This window comes from Podarcis erhardii, assembly GCF_964252035.2.
Source record: "Podarcis erhardii genome assembly, chromosome: 5".
NCBI lineage: Eukaryota > Metazoa > Chordata > Lepidosauria > Squamata > Lacertidae > Podarcis > Podarcis erhardii.
Window position 1 is genome coordinate 25,082,461 of NC_138509.1, and position 20,724 is coordinate 25,103,184.

Genomic DNA, 20,724 nt, shown 5'->3' on the forward strand with positions numbered 1-20,724 from the left:
GTTAAGCCTTGGTCCAGAAGTCACCTTGAGACCTGCTTACTTACATCAAAGTTCAAATGTTGAGAGACGTGCTTCAGTAGGAAGCTGGTGCTCCTCATAGCTTTTTCATGCTCATACATATTTTGGGAGTCAATGCAGAAAGGCAAGATTGGAATGCCACAGATGACGGAGTTTGGCTCTTGTCCATCAGCTTGGGAAACGGCATTGGAGACCATACTCTTGAAGCATGGCCCTGTGAAGGAAGAAGGACTTGGTATCCTCCTGGCAGACATGGGGAATGGATTCCCAATGCCCCAGCCCTGACGTTGCTCCCAAAGAAAGCTTGGCCCACCCACTTCAGGACAAGAGCATCTCCTTTCTGCTCTCATGCATAGGACTTGCAGGGGAGCCGTGTGGAGGAAATCCCAAGATTGCATAAAATAGTCTATGTCCCACAGAAGCACGGCAGGCATTGTAGGCAAACTCAGCCAGCGGTAGCAGATCCACACAATCGTCCTGGGGATAACTAAGGAAGCAGCAGAGATACACTTCCAGGGCTGCTCTGTCTGCCTGTCTCCTCTCTCCAGGGCCTTTTCTGCTTTGGCAGCAGCCACAGTGGTGCATACAGCAGTTCCTCTGAGACAAGAGGCCTTTATCTGGGCTCCAGTCCCACCAGGATGCGACAGCTCCCAGGCCAAATCTTTCCCTTGCACAACTTCCAATATGTCCTTTTTATACATGGCGGCCTCCCCTTCTTCATGGCACCACAGCAGCCTCTGTGCCCTGCCTGTCTTAGGACTGGCAGTTTCAGAAACTGACTCCTGGAGAAGCACGCGAGCTGCTTGTAAGGCAATGGCAGCTGCTGCCTCTGGTACTCAGTGGGGAAGCGGAAGCAGCCCTCGCAGGTCATGAAGACGTGGGAAACCACAGACACTGAGGTGGCGATGGCAGAATCCAGAGCCACGGCTTCAGTCAGAAGATGCGTTTGAGTTTGGGAAAGGGATTGCCACCCCAACCAACCAATTATCCCACTCTTTTTCCTCCTCAATGAGAGGTTGTGGCCACATGTTTCTGCTTCAGCATATATGTGTGTGTGAGAGAGAAACAGGGTTGTGCCCCAGTGCCAACTGGTGATGATGATTAGCCTGCTGGAAGGAGAGAGAGGGAGTGTGTGTCAGGGACTGGGCAGAGGAGGAATGCTGGAGACCGCCTCCCCATCTTGACCCTTCCAGGGAGGAGGAAGAGGAAGACAGTATAGATTTACAACAGGAGTTTGAGGGAGGTCACAGCTCAGAGGCAGATGGGGGGGGGATTGGGAAATAATGGGAGAGGAGGAGGCAGAACTGGAGCGGCAGCTGGCTTACACAGTGTCATTAGAAAGCATCCCAGACCTTCCATCTCCCAGAACCTGGCGAGCCTTAAAAATAGGAGCTCAAAGACAGAGGTCACAAAGCAGCACCCATAGAAGTGACAAATGAGGAAGTGGGAGAGATGGAGAGAGGAGATTCACTTGCCATTATCCAAGAGGCTGGGTTCTATAGCCTGTCTTTGTAAATATTGAAATAAAAAAAGGATGGCAAGAAACCTTCCCTTGTCTTTATACTTCCTGGGCAACCAGCTGGGAGCCGCTGACAGTTGTGTCAGTTGTGACCTCATTCTGATACTGTCCACCTGAAGAACAGGCAAGGCCATTGTGACCTCATGTTGATGCTGCCTGCCTAAAGGAGGGAGACTGACCATTGTGACCTCAGTTGTGCTAACTGAAGGAGAGACTTCCATTATGACCTCATGTTGCTGATGCCCAACTGGACAAAGACTGGCCATTGTGAACTCATGTTGATACTGCTCAGTTGACTTTTGTGGACTTCATGGTCATGAAGCCCAGCTAAAGGTGAGAGAAACTGGCCAGTGAGCCTTTCAGTAGATACTGCCCATCCAAAAACGAGAAAGATAACATTCCTTGTGTCCACATTGTGTCAGCCAAAGGTCACTGACTGTATATACTGGTGACTCATTGTTAATATGTGCAGGGTTCCCAAAGCTAATTTCTCATGGAATCAGCTGCATGAGTGAAGTTAGGGTTATGGGAAAGGAAGGTCTTCCAAATGGTATGAGCCTATCATGTCTTGAGAAATGGCACCTCTCCTTTTACAAACTATGTTGTACCAGTCAGATGAGATGTTATTTGGAAGATGGGCCAATAGTCTTGACTCAATATCATATGTTCCTTACAAAGAAACATAGGAAGCTGGCTTATGGGGAATCATTAGTCCATCTACTGTAAGTCAGGAATGTCAGCACTGACTCTTCAGACTTTCAGATAGAGGATCTTTCCAAGCCTTACCTGGAGGTGCCAGGGATTGATCCCAAGACCTTCTGCATGCAAAGCAGCTGTTCTGCCACTGAGCTATGGCCCTTCCCCATCTCTAAATACTGTTAACAACAACAGTGTTGGTTTCCTATTCTCCCCATGGTGGCAGTAATCATGTGAGAGTTAAATGAGATGTACTTTCCCTGCCAGCTATTTTCAACAAGTGAAACTGAATTATTCTAGGTTTGTTCACATAAGAGCAAAATAGACTAATTTGAAATCCAATGTCCAAGGTGATGTCTGTCAGATGAAAAATGAAACCAATGTGACTTTTTCTAGTGAATTTCAAGGCAGAAGGTTAGGGTGCTCCAGCTTTTTAAAATGACTGAATCAAACACTACAAAATGGTAGGAGGATACCTATTTACTGAAAAAGGAGAATAGAATAGAATTTTCACCACAAAGACTGTTGCATGTTGCTAATTTGAATGGGTTGGGTATAGAGAAGGAGCTTTCATTTTCAAGAAATGAGTATCACAAGGAAAATGTCTTACTGTAATAACTCATAATCAATACTGTTCAGTGGAGATAAGCCATGGATTCAGCTGTCTACCATTGAGAGCTTGTTCAAACATATTGGTAGGGAGATCTCACAGGGAGAGAAGGAGGGTAAGAGGGGAAAGGGTTAGGGGAAGATGCAAAGGATAGAAGGTGCAGGGGCCAAGGGAGTGACCCAGGAATGGGAACGTACAATTTATCGGGTTTGATGCTGTGTGTGTGTAAAATTTTCATTACAACAATACTTCAACAATCATTCTAACATTTTGAACCTTGACTTCCTTCCCCCTCTTTCTTTGGTTCCTTATATTTACTTTCACATTCTCTGCATACTCCAAATTATCTTAACTTATTCTTTTAATCATCTGTTCTCATATTTATTTTTGAAACGGCAGGTTTTAACAATAATCCTGCCAATGTCTTGATCTGTTTACAGCTTATTTGTAAATATTCAATAAACCATTTCCATTCCTTTATATAAAAAAAGTTGTGTCTTGATTTCTTATTCTTCCGCTAAGCTTCACCATTTCTGCATAGTCCATTAGTTTCAGTATCCATTCTTCTTTTGTCGGGACAGCTTCTTCTTTCCATTTTTGGGCAAATAATGTTCTAGCAGCTGTAGTTGCATACAGACACACGCCCTCCTTAACTAGGATGGGCCAGGACAGAAAGAGACTATGTAGAGCCACATTCCACCTAATTCCATTCTATGTTTGTTTTGCAATTAAAGCAAGTTCAGATAGTTGCTTCTATGGTACTTTGCTTGAGATCCTCATAGGAAAAGTTATTGCTGATACATGTTTCCCCCCTCTTCTAAGTTACCACTGATGCTAATTAATAGTGGAGTTTGTTCATGAGCAACCCCCTCCCCCATTTCAATCTCACTATGACTCAAAAGTGCAATTAGAAATTGCTTTTGTAAATTCCCAACTTCCCCTTTCAGTGAATCTAATGAAGTGGTGATTAATATTCCACAGGGCTAGGCGGAAAAAAGCTTCAAGGTAATTTAAAAGAGTTGTAAGGGAAGAGGACGGTGTCAGTCAATTACCGACATTGTCACAATAGACTTTAACTGTGCATAGCATAGTTGAGAAGCAAGTTGATGATTGGTCCATTCCCAAGTACTTTGGGCTATTGTTGTCTTTACATGCATGACTTTGATGAATAAACTCAGTGAGGGTGGGCATAGTTTGGGGGAAATGGCCTGGCAGGATAAGATGGGCCCATGGACCAGAGAGCCGCATCTTGTAGTGTAGACTATGCTGAGCTAGATAGACCAATGGCCTAATTCAGTATAAGGCAGCTTCCTATATTCTTGTATTTTTGTTCTTAAAAGAACGGATAAGGGGTCACGCCATCTTGCGTTTAAAGTAAAACAAAAATTCTTCAAATCTGATGACTCTTGATGATTAATCCAATATTTGTTGTATGAAAAATAGTGGGATGAATGCTCTGGGCCAGCACTACTAAGAGTTCAGATGATGTAACCTTAGCTGGATATTAAACCATGTATGGAAATTGAAAGTTACGTAGCAAAGCACAAATCAGTCTTCTTTCCATTCCATATCACTTTTGCATGCATTCACTTATAAGCTGATTCAGTTTCCACAATAATATGCTTTTTTAAAGAGAGAGAGAGAGAGAGAGAGAGAGAGAGAGAGAGAGAGATCTGCATGGAAATTTGCACTCAAATGTCTATTTGTGGTTTCTCTCAAAATTGCATTTCTAAACAAATTTCTCTCTCTGAAAATATGTACTTGTAACTTACATTCTGATACATATTTGATCTGAAAACTGGAAGTGCAAAAGCCAGGGGTAGTGTGGATCAGGTTAGTTTGTACTGGAATTCACAAAGCTTAAAATACCACAAGCATCCCTACTGCCATGTCCATGGCTCACCTTTCTGGTCCAGCTGTCAGAGCTATGATTCATGATGTAGCCCTCTTCAAAGAAGCAATAATTGTGCCCATCTGCTATTCAGGAGAGGCAGGCAGGCTGGATTGACTCTGTGTTTTTCTTTTGTTTAATTAGTGTATTTAATTTGGGGGGTTGTCAAATAATTAAATCATGTTGGTTGATCAATCACCTGACTCTAACTCAGTAATTTATTAATTAATCAATTAAACTCACATGTTAAAAACTTGCATATTTATAAAGCCACAATTTGGTGCAACTTTCAGATTCTGGATACAGTATATATGGAGCAATCCCAGGCCTTCAGAACTGCTAGCTGGAGGGAGATAGGATTGAATAGGTTGCCTCTCCACCAACCAAAAAGTGCCCTGCTGGTGGGAAGGCCCTGTCCACCACAGAAGGTCCCACAATGCATACAAAAAAGTCCACCAATAGTGATGGTGATGTTTCTGTCGGTGGTAGCTCTCATTTGGCCATGAAATGATGAAATCCACTCCCTCAAGAAGTAGTGATGTCCACCAACTTAGATGTCCTTAAAAGAGGACTAGACAAAATCATGGAGGGCAAGGCCATCAACGCCTCCTGGCCATGATGCCTATGTTCCCCGTCTAGTATAAGAGGTATTATATAACCATTAGGGCTAGGAGCTATGAGGTCTATGCTGCTGCAATTCACCACAATGCCCCACCACAAAAGCATATGTTGCAAAGGGTAGATGGTTGTGTTGAAACATATGCTGGATTGGATATTGCCCAGAGCTGCAGCCAACCCATATGGTGGCCCCATATATTGAGAAAAGTACACACACCCCTCAGACTTTATATGTTTCCTGTGGGAACATTTAGAGCACCACTGCTGTAGCTGCAGAAAATGTGGTCATCATGGCAAGATGGGATATATCAAACGGCAAGATGGGATATATCAAACGGCTTGTTGCATGGACCACCCACCCCACTGACGGCAGTCCACAAGGAGGCTATGGGGTGATTCATATATTACTGGAATAACATGGGGGCTACATTTGCATATCTGAATCCCATGCCACTCACTTTAGTAACATCTGTCAAGAAGAACAGTGTGGTTCAAATGAACTTCTCTGGGTAATACATTTCTGATCCCTGATTCAAATCGAGCCCTTTAGCTGTGTAAAGTCATCCATTAGGGTGGAAATATTGGGCCTCTGGAGTTCATACACACACACACACACACACACACACACACGATTTAGAGTTAATGGGAATTTTTTTCATTGGAGGTTTTGTTGCATATCAATTTCACTTTATGCTTTAAAGCGTGTGCATAGCAACTAGCAAGGTTGATGTTCGCCTTCTAGCTCTCATCTCTGGCATTTGATTTGACTTTTCTGAAGTACAGCCATTGCCCAAGGTGTCGCCGCCTCCTTGCTGCAGCAATATTTCCCCACAGCTGGTCCAACAGGCTGGAATCAAGCAAACGAATGTGGCATCACTATTGAACCATTAGCAGAGGAAGCTGTGTTTTCTTGGCACAATTGTACGAGGGGTGAAAATGGGTGAGTAGTTCCCTTAAATGATGTGGCACTGTGAAGCTGTTTTATTATAGGGAGAACAGTCTCTAATATTTTCCCTGCGGCAGGTGTCTGCAGTGATTTAGAAAGCTGTTGGACCCCAAGAAGTGTTGCCAAGTTTAATTTTTAGAGTGCTGTGCTTGTTAACTAGGTAAAAAGTGTGCCGCTGTGGCAGTGCTGAGGGAGTGGGGCAAAGAAACTTAAATGTCACCTGGGAACATAAAAAATGTTCATTGATGCAGTGGAAGGGTGGGGAGAAACAAAGGCAGAAAATGCTAACGATATTGTAGAATAAATAGATTAGAGTCAACAGTGAAAATGGAAGGGACAAGCTCATGAAAAATTCATGGGGCGGTTGCCAAGGGATTGATGGGTTATTTATGATGAAAACCTTTGTTATTTTAACATGAATTGCAGGTCATTACTACTGCTAAAAGCAACTAATGTGTGTGCTCTCCTTAAAACATTGTGGGGAGGGAGTTGGCGAGGAAACCTGTTCCTTAAAAACCAAACAAAAAATTCTTATACTCTTAACACACACCTTTGCATTTAATCACATTTAAGGGTTTTGTGTTTTTTTTATGTTTGCTGCAATGGACTAACACAACATCAGGAAGCAGTGTTATCAGTGTGAAGCCCCACCAAAGGAGGATATGAGAAAGCTGTTTAAATGACAATGGATGTGGTGTAAGTAAAGGCATTACTACAACACATTTTTTTGTTTTTGTTTTTTGTGTGGACAGAGGCTGTGAGGAGATCTGGGGTAGTTCCAATTGTGAAGTTGTGGCATCATTTTCCACAGTCACAACATGACTCTCTCTCTACACACACACACACACACAGAGAGAGAGAGAGAGAGAGAGAGAGAGAGAGAGAGAGAGAGAGAGAGCGCTTTCTACTCAGTCAGCTCATTGGTTTCCTCCTGACCTGGCGGGCAGGCTGTAACCAGATTCTGATTTTGAGGGGGCTGCCCTGTTACACTCAAAGTATCCTGTGCCAGTTGGCCTGTGTATTCCTCTTGTATTCCTCTTTCTAAATCTATGCTCCAGCTCCTCTGGAACCCTGACTTGGCATTTTCATTGATCCTCTTAAGGATTAGGCAGCAGCAAAGAATAGCTAGTACAGTATTAAAACAGTGGACTGAAGAAATATAATGTGTGACATTATTTTGTTTGCTTACTCAGAAATTGCTGTGTTGGCCCCAGTGACTTGTTTTCCAACCGTATATTTAAATGGTTGGTTTTTTGTTTGTTTTTTAAAGTTACAAGATTATATTGATACATGGCTGCCAGAAGTTTTCATTCTTTTCTTACTGATGCAAAAAGTTTCTGAATTGCCGATGATTGGCCAAGTGAAAGGTGGCAGCCCTATGGCTAGGGATGCTTATTTATTTTAAATAATTACATCTCTCAATCAAATGATCCCTAAGGTAGCTTGCAACTTATTGTAAAAATACAAGAATAAAATGCAATTAAACACAGTAGTTGGGCAGCTAAGAGATACTGTGGTGTGAGGGCAGGGGGAGAGAGAGAGGTGTTAATCTAAGGTTACCAGATTTTTTTTCAATGAATCCAGGGAAACTTTTCAACTTCAATGGATTTTGTATGGGGGCTGATTTGTAAATCCGGGGACTGTACCCCGGGAAACGGGGACGTCTGGTAACCTTGTGTTAATCTTCCCTCTTGTTCTTGCCACTGCTGCTGCTGCTGCTGCTGCCGCCGCCGCCTTTGTAATAATAATAATAATAATAATAATAATAATAATAATAATAATAATAATAATTTATTATTTATACCCCGCCCATCTGGCTGGGCCTCCCCAGCCACTCTGGGCGGCTTCCATAAAAACAAAAAATACAGTAAAATATCACATGTTAAAAACTTCCCTGAACAGGGCTGCCTTAAGATGTCTTCTGAATGTCAGGTAGTTGTTTATTGCTTTGACATCTGCTGGAAGGGCGTTCCACAGGGCGGGGGCCACTACCGAGAAGGCCCTCTGCCTGGTTCCCTGTAGCTTTGCTTCTCGCAATGAGGGAACCGCCAGAAGGCCCTCGGAGCTGGACCTCAGTGTCCGGGCAGAATGATGGGGGTGGAGACGCTCCTTCAGGTATACTGGACCGAGGCCGTTTAGGGCTTTAAAGGTCAGCACCAACACTTTGAATTGTGCTCGGAAACGTACTGGGAGCCAATGTAGGTCTTTCAAGACCGGTGTTATATGGTCTCGGCGGCCGCTCCCAGTCACCAGTCTAGCTGCCGCATTCTGGATTAGTTGTAGTTTCCGGGTCACCTTCAAAGGTAGCCCCACGTAGAGCGCATTGCATTAGTCCAAGCGGGAGATAACCAGAGCATGCACCACTCTGGCGAGACAGTCCGCAGGCAGATAGGGTCTCAGCCTACGTACCAGATGGAGCTGGTAAACAGCTGCCCTGGACACAGATTTGACCTGTGCTTCCATGGACAGCTGTGAGTCCAAAATGACTCCCAGGCTGCGCACCTGGTCCTTCAGTGGTACAGTTACCCCATTCAGGACCAGGGAATCCTCCACACCTGCCTGCCTCCTGTCCCCCCAAAACAGTACTTCTGTCTTGTCAGGATTCAACCTCAATCCGCTAGCTGCCATCCATCCTCCAACCGCCTCCAGGCACTCACACAGGACCTTCACTGCCTTCACTGGTTCTGATTTAAAAGAGAGGTAGAGCTGGGTATCATCCGCATACTGATGAACACCCAGCCCAAACCTCCTGATGATCTCTCCCAGCGGCTGCATGTAAATGTTGAAAAGCATGGGGGAGAGGACAGAACCCTGAGGCACCCCACAAGTGAGAGCCCAGGGGTCTGAACACTCATCCCCCACCACCACTTTCTGAACACGGCCCAGGAGGAAGGAGCGGAACCACTGTATGACAGTGCCCCCAGCTCCCAACCCCTCTAGACGGTCCAGAAGGATGTTATGGTCGATGGTATCAAACGCCGCTGAGAGATCCAGCAGAACTAGGAAACAGCTCTCACCTTTGTCCCTAGCCCGCCGGAGATCATCAACCAGTGCGACCAAGGCAGTTTCAGTCCCATGATGAGGCCTGAATCCTGACTGGAAGGGATCCAAATGGTCCGCTTCTTCCAGGCGTGCCTGGAGTTGTTCGGCAACCGCTCACTCAATCACCTTGCCCAAGAATGGAAGATTTGAGACTGGGCGATAGTTGGCCATCGTGGCCGCATCTAAAGATGGTTTTTTAAGAAGCGGTTTAATAACCGCCTCTTTCAGCGGGTCTGGGAAGGCTCCCTCACGGAGGGAAGCGTTCACCACCCCACGAAGCCCATCACCCAGTCCTTCCCGGCTAGCTTTTATAAGCCAGGATGGGCAAGGATCCAGGAGACAGGTGGTTGGTTTCACTCGTCCAAGCAGCCTGTCCACATCCTCGGAGGTAACAGATTGGAATTGATCCCACTCAACTTGACCAGACAGAACTCTAGCACTCTCCCACCCCGGTCCTGCTCCCACGGTGGAGTCTACTTCTTCCCGAATCTGAGCGATTTTATCTGCAAAAAACTTTGCAAAATCATTGCAGGAGAACATGTGGCCCATACTGGGCCCCGATGTTGCAGGTGGTTCCGCTAAATTGTGAACCACCTGAAAAAGTCTCCTGCTGCTGTTTTCTGCAGATGCAATAGAGGCGGTGAAGAAATTCTTCTTCGCCGTCGCTATCGCCACTTGGTAGGCTCGACGTTGAGCTCTAACCTGTGTCCGGTCAGATTCGGAATGAGTTATCCGCCACCGGCGCTCTAGCCGTCTCAACGATTGTTTCATTGCCCTCAGATCCATGGAAAACCACGGGGCTGTCCGGGCTCCATGCAATCGGAGAGGGCGCTTCGGAGCCAAACAGTCAATAGCCCTGGTTAACTCCACATTCCAGCGGGCCACCAGGGAATCAGCTGAAAGGCCATCAACATGGGATAAAGCATCCCCTACCACTCTCTGGAAACCATTTGGATCCATTAAGTGGTGGGGGCGGACCATCCAAATTGGTCCCACCTCCCTGCAGAGGGGATGGGTCGCAGAGAAGTCCAGTTGCACCAGGAAGTGATCTGACCATGGCACTTCTTTCGTTTCGCTTTTAGTTAGTGTCAGATCACCAACATCCATAGAGGTAAACACCAGGTCCAAGGCATGTCCGCGACTATGGGTTGGGCCAGACTTATTCAGGGACAGCCCCATGGAGGCCATGCTTTCCACGAAGTCCCGAGCGGCCCCTTGTAAGGTCGTGTCGGCATGGATGTTAAAATCCCTTAGGACAACCAAGCTGGGTGTCTCCAGGAGAACATCCGCCACGACCTGAAGCAGCTCGGGCAGGGAATCCTTGGTGCAGCGGGGAGGTCGGTAGGACACCTGTGGGTATCAGTTGAGGGTGCTGTAGACTTGCCTCCTTTCTGAAGCCATCTATGCCTTTATTTGAGTGAACTTCATGGAGGAAGTTTCACAGCAAAGTTGAAAGAGCTGTTCTTTGACGTATTCATCACTAAATTGCAAAGCTCAAAATCTCTGCAAAAACTACCATCGTTTGGAGGCTTGGAGCCACTGCTCCCTGGTTACAGTTTTGAAATATACAGTACAGTTTCTGTATTTCCTATTGAGCAAAATTGATCCCCCCTCCCCCGCGCCTTGCAACAGCCAGCCCCGAGTGGTTTCTCTGTCTTTCCCTCTGTCTGACAGATAAGACATTTACCTGAATGAGATTTTATGGAATTCAAACATATATTTTGTGCTAAATAGTCGTTGGATGTTAATTGCAAGGAAAAAAATAGCCTTCCTGGGTAGATTTCACATCTATTTGCCAGATGCAAAATTTAATAATACAAGCCAACCAACACATGCTAAGGTGTCTTCTTTTTTAAAACACATTGTTATTTGGCAGGTAGGTTGTTTTCAGGTGGGTAAATGATAGAGCGAGAAGCCAAGGGAAGAAAAAGGAAGTGCTAATGATCAAGGGTGTGTGAGGAATGGCTCAGAAGACAGCGGTTTAAAAAGTAAAATAAAGCCCACTTCAAATGAATATAGGTAAAGGTAAAGGGACCCCTGACCATTAGGTCCAGTCGTGGCCGACTCTGGGGTTGTGGCGCTCCTCTCGCTTTATTGGCGGAGGGAGCCGGCATACAGCTTCTGGGTCATGTGGCCAGCATGACTAAGCCGCTTCTGGTGAACCAGAGCAGTGCATGGAAACGCCATTTAATTTCCCACTGGAACGGTACAAATTTATCTACTTGCACTTTGAGGTGCTTTAGAACTGCTAGGTTGGCAGGAGCAGGGACCGAGCAACAGGAGCTCACCCCGTCGCGGGGATTTGAACCACCAACCTTCTGATCAGCAAGCCCTAGGCTCTGTGGTTTAACCCACAGCACCACCCACGTCCCGTTCAAATGACTATAAGCACCCCCAATTCAGCCCAGAAGATCCATCCACAGAGTTTTTTTTCACTCACTGAAAGTTACATTTGAATAACTCTGGGAGTGCACAGCTCTGCTAGATAGTTTACAGATTGCACTCTCATTAAATTTAACATGTGAATGCCCCTACTACGTATGAAAATGAGATGATGGTGAACATGTCTCAGGGTCAAAAGGAACTTGGGAAGAGGTCCAGAAGAGCTGACAGAATCCTGGGAACATGAACTTTCTCCTGGTTTTTCTGTGTACATTAACAGTCAAGGGAGAGCAGCAGTTGTAGGGATAGGTGGAGAAATTCAGTTCACTTCTCATTTAAAGGTGATTCTGTTTAATTCAAACTTTACAAGACAATACACAAACTGAAACGCACAATTTGCACATCTCCAAATTTGCAGCACAGTTCTCCAGCCACATCCTGTGTTCAGAAATGCTTATATTAGGGGAAAGAGTGCATTGAAATGCACATCTTAGTGAAAATAACATGCAAAAATGCATTCTATTAAAGAACATTAATTTTCAAAAACATTCATACTAGGGGAAATAGCATACAAAAATGTGTACATTAGGAGAACTTTGAGCTGCAATGCTGAGGGATTTCATCATTTTCATTTCCAAATTGAGGTGGAGAACAAGAAGACAGGGAAAAATGAGGAAGTAAAGTGGACAGATTTGGGACAGCAGATTGGTGGACATGCCCAAGGATTAAGACTTTCTGGGAGATGATCTATAATGAAATGAAAAAGGTATTTAAATATACCTTTCAGAAGAAACCAGAGGCCTTTCTCCTGGGCATGGTCGGCCAATTGGTGCCAAAGAAGGACAGAACTTTTTTTATGTATGCAACAACAGCAGCAAGAATACTCATCGCGAAGTATTGGAAGACACAAGATTTACCCACCCGGGAAGAATGGCAGATGAAAGTGATGGACTATATGGAACTGGCGGAAATGACTGGCAGAATCCGAGACCAAGGTGAAGAGTTGGTGGAAGAAGATTGGAAAAAAATCAAAGTTTATTTACAGAAACATTATAAAATTAAGGAATGTTAGAAGGTTGTTAGAATGAAGTAATGTGGTTTTAGCAGAAATGATATAAAGGATTAGGTTAAAATTGATTTATTAATTGGTGAAAGACAAGAATTACAGTATACTAAGATAAATTATTAGGATAAAAACAAAGCTGGAAAGGATTTGCTGAAACATCTAACTGAACTAGAATACAAAAAAGGGAGGTGTGAGGAGGCCAAGGAAATAAGTAAAGGAAAGAAAGCTATGTAAAGGTCTGATTTGTTTTTTTAAATTGTCTGCTTGTATTTTTTATGTCTTTGTTATTTTTCTTTTTTATTGTTTCTTTTTGTAATTTTCAAAATTTGAATAAATTATATATATATATATATATATATATATATATATATATATATATATATATAAAAGATTTGGGACAGCAGAGACCAGTGCTAGCACTGCCCCTGCCCCAGTTCACCTTCCACAGTTGGAGGGCAATTGCGAGGCCAGGCATCTCCCCCTACTCTTCGATCCACCCTAATACCAAGGCAAAGAGACTTGACAACCAATATTTGGGTGAAATCAAGCCGCAACTTTATTGACAACAAATGCAATATATAAAGGGTGGGAGTGTGGGAGGTCCAACAAAAAAATTGGCTGCAGAGCAAGCCACATGCCTATGTATATTTAATATGTGTAGGCAAAGCATTGATGCCTAATTTGATTGATAGAATACCTGGCCACTAGGGGGCGGGGCTTTTATGCTGTATTCTAGAACTGGCCCCTCCCTTCAGCTTGTCAGTTAAGAGGCTAACTGTCACCTGCCTCAAGATGTTTCGTTTCTCTCTGTCAGTATGTAACCATGTTACGTTTTTCCACTATTAAAGCTTTGTTTCAAAGATATACGTGAGCTGCTTACTTCACTGCATGAGAAGACAAACTCTGCTAAAGAAGGAGAAGGTGGAATATCTTACACTGGGTGAGTGAGGAGGTAGTTCCCTGACAGGAGGATTGATTTTTAGTCACTCCCCTCTGCAACAATATATACAGTATATGTAATATACTGGAGGGGCGGGCTAAGCACACACACACCTGGTGGCCCATGCTTGTTTGTGATTCACTGATTAGCCAATTATCCAGAAAGCAAGCTCAGCCCAAAGGCTTTCTTTGCTGCTTGGGAAACAGTCCCTGGGACTTCCTATGTCAGATCACGGCGCATGGGGTAATGCCAGCCCGCAGTTGCACGCACCAGAGAGGGTGAGTGGACTTGTGTGAAGTGGGGAGTCTTCTATACTCAAGGAGACCTCCCTCACATTTAAGAACCCTGAAAGACTCCCCACACCATCATTTTCCAACTTGTACAGAACAACAGGAACAACAGTGTGAAGGGCAAAGCTGATGTAGTTACTGTGCTCCATTACAGAACGGCTGAGGAAGCATTTTGGGTGATGAAACATGGGATGAGGAAAAGGTATTGTTGAAGCAGCTTGCCCTCACACTATTCCACCCACCCCCTGCCTTTTCCAAGGTCCTCTTGATTTCATTTCTCCCAGAGAGGAAATTTGAGCCCAGAACTTTTACAAGATCTGTAGTGCCATAAATTCTCCCCTTGCTGGGGTCATTGTATAACCAAATGGCATAAATCCCTCACACCTTCCGTATAATTTTGTGGGAATTTCTGAGTCAGTGAGTTTTCATGTTTATGTTTTAATTCATTTTATGTTGCCGTTTCCTTTTTACACGCTTGTATGCTGTTATAAAAGTGATTTAAAGAAATTGGCTAAATAAAGTGAAAGATAAAAAGGATCAAGCATTAAAAAACAAACAAACAGGAAGAAGCAAAGGTGAGTGGAAGAGATGCTGGCCCAGTACTGAATGCGAATGAATCATTTCTACAATGGAGGCAATATTCTGAAGGACTGCACAATGTGACATTAGAGAATTACTCTAACAAGAGTATCCCTCCTACTCCAATTGATCTTTCCATCAATTGCTGTTCATTTGCTATGGATGAATTCACTAAGGTGGACAAGCAAAGCTAAGAAAAAGCACCTGGCATAGATCCCTGAATGACTGCTGAAGTGCTTTTTGGCAGAAGGTATGAAACCAATTGGCAAACATAATTTGCTTGGGTGGTTTCTTCATGGAAGGATGGAAAGGGCAGGCACTGAATTAAATTCATCCTTAACAAAATCCACTGGAGGACCTCCGGGTAGATATTGAGGAGTTGGGATCAGTCACATTTAAAGTCAAATATACCTAAATAGCACTTTCTGAAACAATACGTACACAAAGGACAGCTATCCATCAAAATGCACATTTCTTCAAATTTCGCAATGCAATTCTCCAGCCAAGCAATATGTAAAAGAAAAAAGGCACATACTAGGTTTAAGGTGCATAAAAATGTATATATTGATTTTTAAAAAACAACCATTGACATGCATTATATTAGGGAAAGTCCTTTGCAAGATGTGCATATTAGGCAAAATCACATACAAACATGAATATGAGGGTGATGGATTTTCGTGCAGATGCAATTCCTCCCCCCCAAAAAAACTGGTGTGGAAATGTGGAGAACCAAATTTAAGGTTGCAAAAATGAAAAACCAAAACTTAGAGATTTCTTTACCCCTACAGGTGGACGATTGATCCGAGTGAAAGGAGCCTTCCTCTCATGCCCTCACAATTTCTCTAAGCCAGTCCGTCACCCATCTCTTGCCTTTGCATTTGACTCAATCCTCCACCAATCATCCGATGGGATGCTGTCCACTTGCCAACTTCCATTTCCCCAGCGGAGGCATCCTCTCAGCAAACTGTGCAAGCCAAAGGAGAGAGATGGATAAGCTCCTTACACCCCTCTCCTGGAACATTGCTTCTTGCGTTTATAACTTATTAAAAAGTGTTGACTTTTTTATTATTAGAAATCCTCTCCAGCAAAAACTGGGGCAGTTTAATATAACCTCTAAGCCTGCCAAAGCCACATGCAATAAGTAAAAAGCAAGTTATCCCCGGATCTCCAGCTTGCTCACTTTACTTGCACTGATTACTTATTAAGTATTCATAGTGAGCTTGGCACTTGAAAGCTGGGGAAAGACAACACAACTCTTGCTTCCCCTAATACAATTTCATCATCCAAAGAGACAAGAAACCCAAACTGTACAGCGCAACCCTGAGGAGGACTGTAACCGGGCAGATTTTCATAAATATCACTCTTCTTTTGACTGTTATGGCAACCACATGTCTAGGGTTCTACACTGAGAAGGGAGCCTCCATGAGAAGAAGCAGGCTCCCTGCTTCAGATAACCACCCAGGGTAAGGAGAATAGCGGGCAGAGCCAGCACACTCAATTCTATCCATCCCCACCATAGACGTGTTGTTTCACTCCATTTCCAGCACATGTAAACAAAGACTATGAAGGCATCAGAGACAGATTCAGGGCATTGTGACAGGTCCACTCACCTTCCCCAGTGGGCGGTGTTGCGGCGGGGCATGCGGGACTTCCCAGTGACTCAGATAGAGGGCAGAGGTATGCCAGCCACGTCATAGGAATTCCTGGCTGTGTCATGTCCCTGGCTGACTAATTGGTGCAGCCGGGGGGGTGGCCACTTGCCGTTTAAACAGCGGTGTGGCTGGGGGGCATCCTCCTTTCACCTCCTCGCCGGATCTCCCAGCCCACCCTCCCTCTTTTTATGTGTTCCTATGATTTTGGCCTTGCTAAGGACTAATGTCGGCCGCCATATTGTTGGGGCCAGGCAGGAATTTTTCCAGTTGGCAAATAGGTACCAGCCATTTGGTTTTCACCTAACTTGTAGCAATTGTCACAACTTTGTAAGGTTAGGCATTGGGTAAGCCTTTGTTTATGGGAGGGAAGGTTGTAGCCTCCGCCTGCCCCTCCTCAATAAGGGTATCCTGTTAATGGGATCTGGAGGTGTGGATCCTGACTGAAGCCTGGGCATGGGCTGGGGCCATGCCATGACCTCATCAGGGACCCTGGGGGTGCCCTGATTTAACTTATTTCATAGGGCTCCCCCTACCCTTAGTGAGACTCCCTGCAGGAGTCAGGATATAGTCTGGTTTCATGCAATGCCTAAGCTAAACCGCTCACATCTGTTTTTTTTTATTATAATAGATTTTATTAAAGTTTTGTTTTTGTTTTTAAATAATTTTTATTAATTTTCATAAAACAAAAAAACACAAAATTAAACAAACAAACAAACAATACATGACTTCCCCATGCCTCCCCTTCACTGCACCCCTGTGTCCAAAATTTTTAGCAATCCTTCATTCCTTTTCAAAATTTAATTTCCTTCATGATTTTCTAAACTTAAATATTTCCAACTATACTTCTCTATTTCTTAACCCTTTACATTTTATCAGTCCGATTTTATTAAAGTTTTGAAGGTTACAGAAAGAAAAGTAGAAAAAGTTAAACAAACAAAGCACAAAAACAAACAAACAAACAAAAAACCACAAATCCAACCTTTATATAACTTTCTTTCCTTTGCTTATTTCCTTGACCTCCTCACACCTCCCTTTTTTGTATTCTAGTTCAATTAGATATTTCAGCAAATCCTTTCCATCTTTGTTTTTATCCTAAAAAATTATCTTAATATACTATAATTTAACATTCTCCTCTTTCACTAATTACCAATCCATTTTTACTTAATCCTTTATAACATTTCTGCTAAAACCACATAGCTTCATTCCAACATCCTTCTAACATTCCTTAATTTTACAATGTTTCTGTAGATAAACTTTAAATTTTTTCCAATCTTCTTCCACCGACTCTTCTCCCTGGTCTCGGATTCTGCCAGTCATTTCCGCCAGTTCCGTGTAGTCCATCACCTTCATCTGCCATTCTTCCCGGGTGGGTAAATCTTGTGTCTTCCAGTACTTTGCAATAAGTATTCTTGCTGCTGTTGTGGCATACATAAAGAAAGTTCTATCCTTCTTTAACACCAATTGGCCGACCATGCCCAGGAGAAAGGCCTCTGGTTTCTTCAGAAAGGTATATTTAAATAGCTTTTTCATTTCGTTATAGATCATCTCCCAGAAAGTCTTAATTCTTGGGCATGTCCACCAAAGGTGAAAGAATGTACCTTCAGTCTCTTTGCATTTCCAACATTTATTTTCAGGCAAATGATAAATTTTTGCAAGCTTCACTGGTGTCATGTACCACCTATAGATCATTTTCATTATATTCTCTCTTAAGGCATTACATGCCGTAAACTTCATACCTGTGGTCCATAACTGTTCCCAGTCAGCCATCATAATATTATGTCCAACATCTTGTGCCCATTTAATCATAACCGATTTTACCGTTTCATCCTGAGTGCCCCATTTCAACAGCAAGTTATACATTCTTGACAAGTTCTTAGTTTTGGGATCTAACAGTTCTATTTCCAATTTTGATTTTTCCACCTGGAAGCCAATTTTCTTGTCCAAATTGTAAACCTCCATTATTTGGTAATAATGAAGCCAATCTCGCACTTTGTTTTTTAGTTTTTTCAAAACTCTGCAGTTTTAATCTATCTCCCTCTTGTTCCAAAATTTCCCAATATTTCGGCCATTTGGCCTCCATATTGAGCTTTTTCTGAGCCTTCGCTTCCATTGGTGACAACCACCTTGGAGTTTTGTTTTCAAACAAATCCTTATATCTTATCCAGACATTAAACAGTGCTTTCCTGACAATATGGTTTTTAAACGCTTTATGTGCTTTGACCTTGTCATACCACAAATATGCATGCCACCCAAAAACATTATTAAACCGCTCACATCTGTAACCAATAAAGTTGCGGCCTATTTTATCCCATTGACCTAATATATTCATGTCCATGTGTTTATTATCTAAGGCAACTGCAGGGCCTAGGGCTTCATCACGCAAGTTCCACTGCACTCGGCATCAAGCCTAGGGAGTGTCACAGGGCTTCATCACAGCTATGATATAGTGACTTGAGCAGAACAGAAGATGACAAGTTGGGGGCACCAAATTTTGGCCTTGCACAGGGTGCCACTGAGAATTGAAAGACCAAAGTCTGCCCCTAGAGGCATGCGAGAGAGAAGACAAAGAGCAGGCAGATGAAAGCAACCTGAGGGGTCATTGTAGGACTTGCCATTAGAGTGGAGTTGAGAATTAGGACAACTGTGTGGTGAGAGAAGTGTATGAGACTTATGACAGAAAGGGACAAAAGAGTGGGGTTGGGCGATGTGATTGTGGAGAGCATGGGGTTGGGAGTTACAGGGCCTTCACTTAGAGCATGGTGCTGATAACACCAAGGTGGCAGGTTTGATCCCCATATAGGACAAATGCAGACCCTGAATTGCAGGGGGTTGGGCAAGATGATCCTTAGGGTGCCTTGCAACTCAACAATTCTATGATTATATGTGCTTGGAATTATGCTACATATTTTTGAAGGAGTCAAAATACATACGTCAGCATTTATATCCGCCACGCAGGACAGCATGCAGAAAAATACTGGATATTCCAAGCTTCTTTTTCTGTGGCCTGTTGGCCATGTGGAAAATGTTAGGCATGCTTGTACTTAGCCTTTATACAGTCCCTGTGAAAATCACACTTCGCTGTTCGGATTGCAATGCATCTAGATGTTGGTCATTTCTCATCAAGCCCTAGGAACCGTTTGCCAAAGGGTATTGTGGTCAGAGAGTGAAATGTACTGTTTCACACTCCCTTGAGCAGTGGAAGTCCCTGGGCAGCTTTAAGTAGTCAGTTTCCTTTCTACCAAGGACTTGTGGGTATTCTGTAATATTATGCTTTCAGATGGAGAGAAGGCAATATGCAAAGAAGCACACGTCTTGTGCCCTGGATGCATAGTAAGCCCTCTAGCTTTCACCAGCAAGCTCTAAACAAATAAAATAAAATCCCTCTAGAGCTGCTTCTCTCTCTCTGATCTTGTGCACCACATAACTTTTGTCTACATTAATGTATGACAGCCATTCACTCCCTTAGGATATAGTAAAGGACAGGATTTTGGAATACCAGTGTGGTGGAGGCAAGTCCTTCGTCCCTGTGGTGTTTGCCCGTTCTTTTGAAAATGTCTGTATTGGGGGAGAGAAAGGGTTAATAGGTAGACCAATAGAAAAGCCAGAGGTGGAGCCTACCTGTTTATAAAAGGGCTTAGCCTGAGGTTTGAGTTAGCTAGTTAGTGGGTAGTTTGCTGGTTTTAGTTGGTTGGTTGGTTGGTTGGTTGGTTGGTTGGTTGGTTGGTTGGGAAAGGCAGTTGGGAAAGCAGTTGGCAGACAGTTGGAAATAGAGAGACAGTTAGTGCAGTAGGTTCTTGTGTGAGGGGAAGTAGAAGAGTTAGAGACAGGATAAAATAAGACCAAGAAGGTAAAGCGTAACAATGTTTTGAATGCAGTTAAAGTTTATTTGTATTTGCAATAAACTACACTCTTCTTTGTTAACTTAAGAACCTGACTGAGACTAAGTGATTTACCAGGGAGGACCTGGTTGGAGGCAGCGGATTAGTGGTGTATGGGTCAATAGTCCGCGAGACGACCGGGGGCTCCGTACGAACGCCACAGTCCCCTTCTCTGAAAATGGGCTGCCTGTAACTGAGTTGTCACACAATTCATATCAAGGGACAATGCCAGTGAACTGGAAGGTTCTTTCCGAGGTATAAGATCTGAGGAATTATTAGTAGCATATTATTATTGTTGTTGTTGTTGTTATTGTTATTATTTATACCCCGCCCATCTGGCTGGGCTTCCCCAGCCACTCTGGGCGGCTTCCAAAAAAATATTAAAATACTACAATACATCAAACATTAAAAGCTTCCCTAAAGAGGGCTGCCTTCAGATGTAGTTGTCCTCTTTGACATCTGATGGGAGGGCGTTCCACAGGGCGGGCGCCACTACCGAGAAGGCCCTCTGCCTGGTTCCCTGTAACTTGGCTTCTCGCAGTGAGGGAACCACCAGAAGGCCCTCGGTGCTGGACCTCAGTGTCCGGGTAGAACGAT

The 20,724-nt window shown here is 43.8% G+C and overlaps 1 protein-coding gene and 1 long non-coding RNA gene across 4 annotated transcripts in view; one reads left to right on the plus strand and one right to left on the minus strand.

The window, feature by feature from the left end:
* Nucleotides 1–5,984: 5,984 nt before the first annotated feature.
* On the minus strand, nt 5,985–20,359 carry LOC309341637. The gene is made up of 3 exons (XR_014156478.1): nt 19,868–20,359; nt 15,378–15,561; nt 5,985–6,199 (listed from the first exon to the last, which is right to left on the minus strand). It is a non-coding gene; the product is annotated as an uncharacterized lncRNA (long non-coding RNA).
* The window catches only part of LOC309341605 (uncharacterized protein), a 117,287-nt gene continuing 109,933 nt past the window's right edge, over nt 13,371–20,724 (plus strand). For 2 of the 3 annotated variants that reach the window (XR_014156423.1, XM_081861323.1), the window contains exon 1: nt 15,559–16,060. Coding sequence is in view for 1 of the 3 variants with exons in the window: in XM_081861323.1 (XP_081717449.1) it covers nt 15,975–16,060 (86 nt within the window). In the remaining 2 variants the exon portion in view is untranslated. Of the gene's footprint in view, nt 13,729–15,385; nt 16,061–20,724 lie in introns of those variants that run through there. The other variant, XR_014156422.1, reaches the window with a different exon arrangement.